Source organism: Haemorhous mexicanus, chromosome 22 (assembly GCF_027477595.1).
Source record: "Haemorhous mexicanus isolate bHaeMex1 chromosome 22, bHaeMex1.pri, whole genome shotgun sequence".
NCBI lineage: Eukaryota > Metazoa > Chordata > Aves > Passeriformes > Fringillidae > Haemorhous > Haemorhous mexicanus.
The window spans coordinates 9,925,839-9,936,410 of NC_082362.1; the positions used below are offsets into that span (position 1 = coordinate 9,925,839).

The 10,572-nt window shown below is 55.7% G+C and overlaps 1 protein-coding gene and 1 long non-coding RNA gene across 6 annotated transcripts; both read left to right on the forward strand.

Annotated features, from left to right (window-relative positions):
* The first annotated feature begins 718 nt into the window (after positions 1–718).
* On the forward strand, positions 719–7,123 carry MRM1 (mitochondrial rRNA methyltransferase 1). 5 transcript variants are annotated; one of them, XR_009489174.1, is made up of 5 exons: positions 722–1,444; positions 2,231–2,324; positions 2,831–2,951; positions 4,356–4,528; positions 6,306–6,425. XR_009489174.1 is itself a non-coding variant. In XM_059865975.1 (5 exons), exons 1-5 carry the CDS (start codon positions 798–800, stop codon positions 6,598–6,600), a joined length of 1,032 nt encoding a protein of 343 aa, XP_059721958.1. In that variant the 5' UTR covers positions 729–797; the 3' UTR covers positions 6,601–7,123. The 5 variants fall into 5 exon arrangements, 4 of the variants coding, with proteins under 4 accessions (XP_059721957.1, XP_059721959.1, XP_059721961.1 ...); XM_059865975.1 differs by lacking the exon at positions 4,356–4,528 and adding an exon at positions 6,551–7,123 and having other exon boundaries at positions 729–1,444; XM_059865974.1 differs by lacking the exons at positions 4,356–4,528; positions 6,306–6,425 and adding an exon at positions 3,574–4,084 and having other exon boundaries at positions 719–1,444.
* LOC132337409 (uncharacterized) lies at positions 1,508–1,734 on the forward strand. The gene is made up of 2 exons (XR_009489175.1): positions 1,508–1,542; positions 1,581–1,734. It is a non-coding gene; the product is annotated as an uncharacterized LOC132337409 (long non-coding RNA).
* Positions 7,124–10,572: the final 3,449 nt, after the last annotated feature.

Genomic DNA, 10,572 nt, shown 5'->3' on the forward strand with positions numbered 1-10,572 from the left:
GGCTCTTCCCGGTACCCGGGGTCACTGCGGTTCCCTGTTCCTGGGCTGTGTCCGGGGTCATTGGAGCTTCCCATTCCCGGTGCCTGGGGTCTGTCCAGGGTCACTGGGGTTCCCCGTTCCCGGTACCCGGGCTCACTGGGGTTCCCCGTTCCCGGTACCCGGGCTCACTGGGGTTCCCCGTTTCCGGTGTCTGTCCGGGATCACTGGGGTTCCCCGTTCCCGTTCCCGGTGTCTGTCCGGGGGCTCTGGGATGCTCCGTTCCCGTTCTCGGTGTCTGTCTGGGGTCACTGGGGTTCCCCGTTCCCGTTCCCAGGCTCTGTCCGGAGGCTCCGGGATGCTCCGCTCCCGTTCCCGGTACCCGGGGTGACTGGGGTTCCCCGTTCCCGGTGCCTATCCGGGATCACTGGGGTTTCCCGTTCCCGGTGCCTGTCCGGGGTCACTGGGGTTCCCCGTTCCCGGTGCCTGTCCGGGGTCACTGGGGTTCCCCGTTCCCGGTACCCGGGGTCACTGGGGTTCCCCGTTCCCGTTCCCGGTGTCTGTCCGGGGTCACTGGGGTTCCCCGTTCCCGGTGTCTGTCCGGGGTCGCTGGGGTTCCCCGTTCCCGTTCCCGGGCTCTGTCCGGGGGCTCCGGGATGCTCCGCTCCCGGTGTCCCCGCCGGCCGCCAGGGGGCGCTGCCGCGCGAGGCGTGCCGGTGCCGCCGGAACGGGAGCGGGGCCCGCGCGCGTGCCCGCGGCTCCGTGCGTGTGCCCGCGGCTCCGGTGCCCCGCCGGGATCCCCGGCCGTTTCCCCCCACGCCATGGAGCGGGCCCTGCGGCTGTGCCGGGCCGGGCTCCGCTTCCGCTCCAGCCGCGGGGCCGAGCAAGGAGCGCCCCGAGGCCGCGATCCCCCCGCGTCCCTCCCGCAGAGCCCGGGGGCCGGGCCGGGGTCGCGCACCGGGCGGGAGCTGTGGCGGGCACAGCAGGACCCGCCCCGGGCCGGCAAGGGGAAGGGGCCGGAGCGAAAGGCGCCGGCCCTGGAGAGAACCAAAGGCTCGGAAATCCTGTTCGGGGTGGCCCCGTGCAGGCTGGCGCTGGCCCGGGCGCGCAGGGCGCTGTTCCGGCTGTTCCTGAAGGAGCAGCGCGGCGGCCCCGGGCGGCCCCTGAGGGCCGAGCTCGCCCTGCAGGCCGCGGCCCGCGGGGTGCCGGTGCTGCACGTCCCGGGCCGGGCGCTGGACACGCTGTGCCGGGGCCGGCCCCACCAGGGAGTGTGTCTGGAGGCGGCCCCGCTGCCCTTCAGGAGCCTGCGGGACGCTGAGGAGCCGCGGCCGGGCGATGGAGAGAGCGGGGGCCGGCAGCTGCTGTGGCTGGTGCTGGAGCACATCCAGGATCCCATGAACCTGGGGGCCCTGCTGCGCTCCGCGTACTTCCTGGGGGTGGACAGAGTGGTGGCGACCCACAGCAACAGGTACGAGCCACAGAAACAGGTATGAGACAAAGAAACATGTAACGAGACACAGAAACAGGTAATGAGACACAGAAACAGGTAACGAGACACAGAAACAGGTACGAGCCACAGAAACAGGTATGAGACACAGGAACAGGTACGGGCCACAGAAACAGGTACGAGCCACAGAAACAGGTACGAGCCACAGAAACAGGTATGAGACAAAGAAACAGGTAACGAGCCACAGAAACAGGTAATGAGACACAGAGAGGCACACAAACAGGTACGGGCCACAGAAACAAACAGGTACGGGCCACAGAAACAAACAGGTATGGCCCACAGAAACAGGTACGAGGCAAAGAAACAGGTTATGAGACACAGAAACAGGTAATGAGATACAGACACACAAACAGGTATGAGCCACAGCAACAGGTAACGAGCCACAGAAACAAGCAGGTGTGAGCCACAGAAACAGGTGCAGGCTCCTCCAGCCCCCCTTTCCTCCCAGACACGTTTCCAGGCTGCCTCACTCAGCTGTTGTTTAGGGAGATTTCTGGGGCTGATCTCTAGAGCAGGATTTGGGATGTTGCTGCTCGGCAGGCAGGCTGTGGGATGTGGGATTCCAGGCTCTGCCTGGACTCTCCTTGTTTAACCCTTTTTTTGTTGTCCTGCCTGTGACCTGTTTCCTGGGTTAATTCCTGAGCCGTCCTGTTCTCCATAGGAAAACACACCCATGTAGTGAGTGGGATCTAAAAATCCACCTGCACTTCTCTCGTGTGACACTTGTCCATTCTTTTCCCCTTGCAGCTGCCCCTTGACTCCCACAGTGAGCAAAGCCAGCGCTGGAGCCATGGAGGTCTTTGATGTGTACAGCACAGATGATCTGCAGGGCTTTCTGAAGGTACACTGAGCCACTTGAGGGGTTTTTTTTTTTCCTTTTTTCAAGAAAACTCAAACACTGCAGGTATGACAGGCAGGGGAGGCACAGGGGGAGCCCTGAGTTATTTGGGACAACCCCAGCCCCATTCCATCAGGCAGGGGGGGAGGGTGGCTGTTTTTTCTGGGAGCTGGAGGTACCAGGATAATCCTGCAGCTCTGGGGAGGCCGGGCTTTGTGTCCCTTCTCCTCGGGATGTGTGGCAGAGCAGCATCCCAGGGCCCAGGCACACGATGGCAGCATTGGGCAGCCTTTGGAGCAGGGAGTGGAGGAGGAACCAGGGATGGGGGGAGCTGCTGGGAATCTTTTTTTCCCTGTGCAGTGAGGTGTGAGAGGGAGCTCTTTGCAGGTAAAAATGTAAGGCATGCCAGAAAAAAAACCCCTAGGCAGCTTAACTGAAAATGTAAAAAATAGAGTGCTTGTATTCTAAGCTTGAGTATTTGGCAATTCTTGATTTCTTTCCTTTTCTAGGCTAAGAGGGCAGAAGGCTGGGAAGTGGTGGGAACAGCCAGCAGGCCTGAGGATGTGGAGGGTGTTCCTGTCATCAGCTGCTCGGAGTTCCGGTGGGACAAACCCCTTATTGTAGTGATAGGTACTGCCATTTGCAGAGCTGGGTGGGGGATGCTTCACTCCAGGGCTTGTTCCAGGTCTGGAAGAGAAAAGCTGAGGGGGAATGATGGAATGGTGTGGCTGTGGATGAAGCAGGGACTGGGAGGAACGGGGGGGGCTCCCAGCAGGAACAGTTTGTGGGTGCACTCAGAGTTCAGCAGCTGTGGAGGGTCTGGGGGCAGTTTTGGTGCCAGGGCAGTCACAGGGTGGTGTTTGCTTTGTGTTCTCTGTTGTGATCTGTGCTGGAGCCCCAGGTGTGGATTTTCTGTGGTGGTGAGCCCCAAGCTGAGGGAGAGCCCTGGAGGTGTTTGCTCTTCCTGCACAGAGCTGCTCAGGGAGAGCTGTGCCACATTTCCCCTTAAAAACCAGGAATGTCTGGTCTGGGAAGAACCAGGGGCTGTTGCTGGGCATGGTCTGGGCACAAAGCTGGGCTTTGCAGTCACCCCTGAGAGCAGTCAGGGCACACCTGGGAGAGGGCAGGAGGTGCTGCCTGTGGAGCAGGAGCAGAGGAATCTCCTCCCTGTTGGAGCAGTGCCTGCCACTTCCCTGAGCATGAACTGGGCAATTCCTGCAGGGAATTCTGCCCTCTCTCTCACCTCTTGTAGGCACAGTTTGGACTTGTGCAGCCTCCCAGAAGGTGAAGGGAAGGGGAGTAGCAGCTCTGTGGCAGCTGGAGAAAGAAATTCCCCCAGGAATGCAGCTCCAGACACCTGTGTGTGGCCGTGCCACGTCCCCCACTCCCTGTCACCTGGCACAGGAGCTGGCTGGAGCTTTTACACTTGGAAGTAGAGCCCTGCTGGCCACGAGCCAGGGAGGGGCTGTCATCCTGCCCCGTGCTGGGGCTGGCTTGGCTCGGAGGATATTCCTTTAATTAAAATGTTTATTGAACTCCTGCAAACACTGACAAGACAACGCTGCAAATCTGGCATCTCTGCAAGATGTGTGGAGCTGTATTCCAGGGGGAGCAGGGAGGCTGGCAGCTCTGCTGATTGCCCACAAAGAAATGCATCCCACAAACGGCGACAGCAGCCGGGGAGAGGCAGGGGCTGGAGCGGCAGCAGTGTCGTTACCTTGAGTTATGAGAGATTTCTCCAGGAAAAAGTCCAAATATCCTTTTGTCAGGGGAGATTGGAGGCTGATTGGTAGATGCATGAGGAGAGCTCCCGGACCTTGCAGCAGTAATGATTTCAACTCTCTGCTGAGCACTAACTCTTGGCTGAAAAGAAAATTGAACATTACGGTCGCCTGATGCTGGGCTTGTTGGGAGAAACGTCCTGGATGTGAATATGGAGCATTCCTGCAGCTGCAGGGAGCAGCAGAGATAATTCAGCCTGGGATTGAGCTCCCTGGCACCACACAGATTGTCTTGTAAGTTAAGCATTTGCAGGCTGCAGTTCCCCCTCCTGGCATCCTCGCTGGCTTGGCAGAGAGTGATTTGGACAGTCCAGCTTAATGTTGTCTGCACTGGAGTCATTGCTGGAGGCGACAGACAGCTCAGACTGGGAGCCTGGTGCACACAGGAACAGATTGGGAGCACTTAGATGGCTGAAGAGTTTCTGGGTAATTTGTTCTTCTTAGAATTTGTTCTTCTTCAGTCTTTAGCTCGGGGTTTAAGGCTCCTCACAGAGCTGGTGGTTTTATGGAGATGCTCATTTTGCATATTTTTCTGCTGCTGGATCTGAATTTCCTGCACTGGGAACTGCAATTGTGAGTGGTGTTAATTGTAAATGGGGCAGGAAGTGTGTTTTGTCATTTCTCCAAGCTCTGGTCTTTGAGCTCTGTCAGTGAGGGACGAAGCTGAGAGGTGGAAGTTAAAGATCTGAAGTGGGAAGTGTTTTGTTCACCAGTCTAAACGAGGATTTAATCTGATTCAGTCAATACTCCCTCCCTTGTGTCACACTGTGCAAGTCTTTTTGCCCTGAATTTATCTCTCCTAATTATTTTAAGCAGCCAGGGCCATAAAAAGCTTTGTAAAAGCTGGAGGCAAAATTGGTGCCTTTATTGGGAATTGTAAGACCTTATCAGGAGCAGGAGAGGATTTCTGCAGGAGCCATTGCTGCTGTCCCAGCTGGGGAGTCCTGTGGGAGTGTGGGTTGGGAGGCTCAGGAGGCACAGTAAGGTGTAAAACCTTTCCAGGATGCTGTTTCTGGGTTTCCTGAGCATCCCTGGAGCAGTGGTGAGGAGACAGGCAGGGCCACGGGAGGCCTGGCTTTGATTGCTGGTGTCACCCTGTGACCTTGGATGAGTCCCCAGGCCCTGTGTGCCCTGCTGGCTCACAGCAGCAGGGAAAGATTGGTCAGGATGGGGTTAGGGGTTTCTGAGGGCTCACTGACCCCAGCCAGAGGCTTTGGCCGTGACTGATTTCATCTGGGAAGGTGATGCAGGATGCATTACCCAGAGCATCCTCTTCTTACCCAAAGTGCAGCCCAGTAAAACATGAGGGAAAAAGCCCACCTGGGACTGATGGCCCTTCCATCCCTGTGAGGTCAGAGGGATCAGGCTGCCCTGGCAGTGCCATCCCACACGGCTGTGGGGCTCAGCCAGGCCAGGGCAGGGGTGGTTGGAGGGGTGCCACATGCTGGGCCTGTTTGCCAGAGGTGTTTGGGATGAGCTGGCCATCCTTGCAGCCCCGGAGCTGCCTGTGCTGCTCTAAATAACAAGAATAAAGAATTCTTTGGGGAGCCAGGCGGGCTGGGAGGTCCAGGGCCCTCTGCATTTTCACCTGTCTGCACACAGCATTGTTTAAAGCCTCTCCCTTTCCATTTCCCTTTGTGACAGTGTGAGTCAAACAACTACTAATGACCTGGGATAGATTTCAACTCTGCTTCACCAGTGTATCAGCCCAAACATATCAGGGCTGCTGCCTGGTTTAACAACTAATCAATTGAAGCCTCTGGTTAAACTGTCTGCATGCACAAGTTGCACCCAGCCCGTGGGGGGTGTGTGTGTGTGCTGGGAAGGCTGGAGCTGTCACTGGCAGTAGGGATGTGGGATTTGCTGCAGCAGAGCTGGCCTCTGGCCCCTTGGCTGCCTTGTCCCCGTGCCAGCAGCCTGTGCCCACGGGGAGCTCTCTGCTGGCACAGTGGCTGCTCCCTGTGGGGTCTCTGTGCAGCTGTGTTGCATGGATAGTCCTCAGAACCTCTTCAGGTGCTGGGGAGCAGATCCAGGGAGGGCAGGGAGGGCAGGGAGGAAGGTGCCAGGCCCCCCTCTGGGGATCAGTTCTGTGTGGGAGCTGGTGAGGTGGCTGAGCTCGGGGAGAGAGTGCCACAGGGACAGAGCAGCAGCAAGAACTGCTCTGAGGAGGGGAAGGGAGCTGAGCAGCGTGTCTGTCCTGCAGGCAGTGAGGGGGAGGGCCTTTCCCTGGAGAGCCAGCTGCAGTGCCAGCAGATGCTGGCCATCCCCCCCGGCAGGGCGCTGCACCCCGGCCTCGACTCCCTCAACGTCTCCGTGGCTGCAGGTGAGAGCAGTTCTGGGCACCAGCCCCAGCCTCTGCATGCAACAATCAAACATCCAGGCCCACTGAACGGTCCTTGTGCTAAAAAAAAAAATAAATCCCTTGATCTTTATTTATCTTTTCTACAGGTATCCTCCTGCACTCCATCTGCAGCCAGAAACGGAGGCAGGGAGATTGAAATCCTCTTTATGTGCTGGAGGAGGCTGCTCAGTGTGGATATGGAAATGCTCTTCCCAGGTCTCCACCATCACTGTGACTTGCAGGGAGAGCCCCAGAGACCTGAGCTGCACTTTGGCTGCTGCAGAAGCCACCAGATCCCTGACTTAGCACCAAAGGCAGAGCCCTGCTGTTGTAGGTAACACCTGGAGGAGCAGCTGTGGGAAGGCAGGCAGGCCTGGGAGCAGCCAGTTTTGGCAGGAGAACACCCAGGGATGGCTGCTAGCTCTTGTGCACTGGGGACTTTGTGCATCACTTCAACTGGGGGTGAAAGTGCCCTGTGCCCTCCCCTGGGCAGCAGCTGCTGAGTGCCAGCTGTGCCTGGGAACCACTGGAGCTGGTTTTTCTTTTTTTCTTTCTTCTTTTTTTTTATTTGGTTGTAAACCAGGTGTGCAGCCCTGCCAAGGGCTGGCAAACATCTGGAGCGGGGGGAAAATGGAGCCTGTGGAAATAAAGCTTTTGTAAAGATTGGTTGTAGACTCAAATTAATCCACTTTGTGTCATATAAATCCAGAGTGCAATTAGTCCTTCAGGTGGGAAGAGGGATCTAGAGCTCGTTTCCTTTCCAAGCTGGGCTGATCCTACTGAAGGCTGAGGTGCCCCAGGACCACTGTCCTGCTGGTGGCACTGGGGTGGCTTCATTTGCAGCTATCCTGCTTGAAAAACCAGGCTGGCTAAATTATTGAGAGCCAAAAGAATGTTATCACTTAGCACCTTAATTATTTTATTTAGCTACCATGGCCCTTTGCATAGGATTCCTCATTAACACTTAATTTACAGTGCCCTTTAGGGATAATTTCAAACAGTTCCGTTCAGTCTGCCCCCTCCCCACTTCCAAATGAATAAGTAAATCACTCTCAGTGACTAATTAGGACTTTCCTTTGAGCTAAATGAAGTCTGTGAGCCCTGGTCTGTGGGTGTGGGGTGTTCCCCGTGTGTCCCTGGTGGCACTGGGGACACTCCAGGTGCCTGGGACGTGGGACAGGGCATGGAGCTCCTGAAAGGTGTCCAGGGCTCCCTTCTGTGGCTGTGATGGGGAGGAGGGTGCCTGGGGTGGGGACACGTCCCCTGAGCTGTGTCCTGGAAAAGGACAAATCCCAAATCCCTCTGAAGTGACCCCATCATACAAGCAGGGCTGTGTGACCCAAATCCAGGCAGCTGGAGAACCCTGACTGAGAGCTGGTGCATTTTGGGAGCTGAATTTGCCCTTTTTTCTGGTTCAAAGCTGAGAGGAAAAGGCTGCAGGCCCAGAGGGCTCTGGCAGCCCTGTGGAGCAGCTCAGCAGCCCGGGGTGCCCCAGCAGAGGGTGCCCGTGGCTCAGGTTTGCTCATTTTCCAGAGGAAAGATTCCAGGATTCAGCATTGCCTCACTGAATCCTTCCTCTGGAGCAGCAGGGATCAGGGTAAAGCCATTTCTTCATCCTTCTCCTACAGCTAAGTCCATTTATCTCCCATCTCGTAGGAACTGCTGCTTCTCCCTTTTTGTTTCCATTGTTTTGAGTTTGTCTCAGCCGTGGGGAGGCACCTCCTGGCTTTGTGTGCCTGGGAAAGCTGGGCTCTGTCAGGCTGTGCTTGCCCATCTGCTCAGCCCCTCGAAGGAGGAGGCAGCTGAGGAGCCCTGCAGCAGCTCCTTTGCTTCTGGAAGGCTCCCAAAAAGCTTTGGAGCCTCTGTGTCCACTGGAGTGGGAGGAGAAGCTCCTGCTTGGCCATCAGTCCTGCAGCCATCTCCACTCCCCTGTGAGTTCCCCACTCCTGTATCCTTGGAGCACCTTGCTTTGGCCCTGGAGCATCAGACAAGGCTTTTTGGGAGTTGCTTGAGCTTGAATTTTAGGATTTGAGTCCATAACTTGGACTCTGCTGCTTGTGAGGGCACTGAATCCCACTCTGGATGGCTCTGCTGTTCCCTGGGATCCCATTTCCCTCTCTGGTAAGTTGTAGCCCTGTTTTTCCCCACTGGGATCCACCTGCAGTGACTTTTGGTACAGCTGGTGCTTTGTCCTCCTGCCCCAGCCCCATCCTGAGGCTCTGAGGAGCGTGGGGACCTCTGCACTCCCCCACCTTTGGTGCTGGAGCTTTGTGCTGTGCCATTTGCCCCTGATCTAATAAATGCAATCCATTAATTGGATCGTTGCCTGCTTCTCCAGTTAATTTCCTGGATATTTTTAAATGTTAAAATGTAGTTTTTATAGTCTTTCATTATTTTTAGCCCTAAGCTTGACTATAATCGTCCCTGTAATGTAACTGTAAAAAACTCCCAGCTTTATATCATAAAGGGGGACATTAATTGTCATTTTTTGTGTACATCAGCAAGATCAAAACACGTTTCCTGATTACTTCTGTTTGTACATAGAGTCTCTTTGATATTTAGATATGAATAAAGTGTGTGTGTGTAATTTGAAAGTCAATTCTTCCCTCCCTGCTGCTTGTCATGGATTCCTTTCAGAGGCTTATTTACCAAATTGATTTTAAAATTTACTAATTGCCCTTCCAGGATAATTTCTCAATAATCAAAGTGTCTCTAAGCACAGTGGCAAAATATTTGTCCTCCTTGATTCACAAGATGAGTTCAGCACCAGCACTGCCTTGCCTTCAGCCAGGGGAAAACACCAATTTCCCATCTCCCAAAATCCACCCTGGGGAGCTCCAGCTGGGAGAGCAGCTCAGCCCCTGCCCCACATTTCCCTTTTGTGCCCAGGGTATCCCCACCACTGCAGAAATCCCATTCCACCCAGTCCAGCTGGAGAAATCCCATTCCACCCAGTCCAACTGGAGAAATCCCATTCCACCCAATCCAACTGGAGAAATCCCATTCCACCCAATCCAACTGGAGAAATCCCATTCCACCCAGTCCAGCTGGAGAAATCCCATCCCACCCAACTGGCAGCTGGGTCCCAGTGATGTTTTGGAGGCTGGAATGGCTCCGGGACAGGGGACACCTTTCCCTCTGCAGAGACCAGGCTGGTGGCAGGGGAAGGGAGCAGCCTGGGGGGCTGCTGGGGCTGGGAATGCTGCAGGAGCTGGAGCTGGGAATGGGAATGCTGCTGGGACTGGGAATGCTGCTGGAGATGGGAATGCTGCAGGAGCTGGAGCTGGGAATGCTGCTGGGGCTGGGATTGGTGCTGAAGATGGGAATGCTGCTCGGGCTGGGGCTGGGAATGCTGCTGGGGCTGGGAATGCTGCAGGAGCTGGAGCTGGGATTGGGAATGCTGCAGGAGCTGGGATTGCTGCTGAAGATGGGAATGCTGCTGAAGATGGAATTGATGCTGGAGCTGGAATTGATGCTGAAGATGGGAATGCTGCTGGAGCTGGGATTGCTGCTGGAGTTGGGATTGCTGCTGGAGCTGGGATTGATGCTGGAGCTGGAATTAATGCTGGAGCTGGGATTGCTGCTGGAGCTGGGATTGCTGCTGGAGCTGGAAGTGCTGCTGGAGCTGGGATTGCTGCCCACGGGGCACCTCCGGAAGGCACAGCCCCGCTCCCGGTTTGTAAATGTAATCAACCTCGAGGTCTTGTTACTTCCACAGGTGCAATTAACATCACCATCTGCTAATCCGTGATTAACGATGTTTACAAACACGCTACAACACCGGGAAATGGGCTGGCACTCTTTGGGGGGTTTTTCCCTCTATTTTATTCCCTCCCTGCTCCAGCACGGGAGCTGTGCACGGGAGGGATTGCCCCGTGGAAGGCTGCCCCCACCCCGCCGTTAATTCACAGATATTTTACATTTTCCTCATTTAAAAGTGCTGTTAAAACCCCAAACCAGCTGCAGGAATGACGGGTTCAACTCAGAAGGTCAGTGCTGCTAAATGGGATTTAATTGCACGGGGGTTGAGGTACAAACTGATGAATCTGAATAATAAAACTTTGTGGGGAGCAACATATGGTGCAGTTTAAAGTAAATTCTTATCGATCATCCCCCAGGTGATGTGTTA

Coding starts and splice junctions, on each gene's coding strand:
- MRM1 (XM_059865974.1), top strand. CDS start 798: ATGGAGCGGGCCCTGCGGCTGTGCCGGGCCGGGCTCCGCTTCCGCTCC. Junction 1,445..2,230: donor GTGGCGACCCACAGCAACAG/GTACGAGCCACA, acceptor TTCCCCTTGCAG/CTGCCCCTTGACTCCCACAG. Junction 2,325..2,830: donor ATCTGCAGGGCTTTCTGAAG/GTACACTGAGCC, acceptor TTCCTTTTCTAG/GCTAAGAGGGCAGAAGGCTG.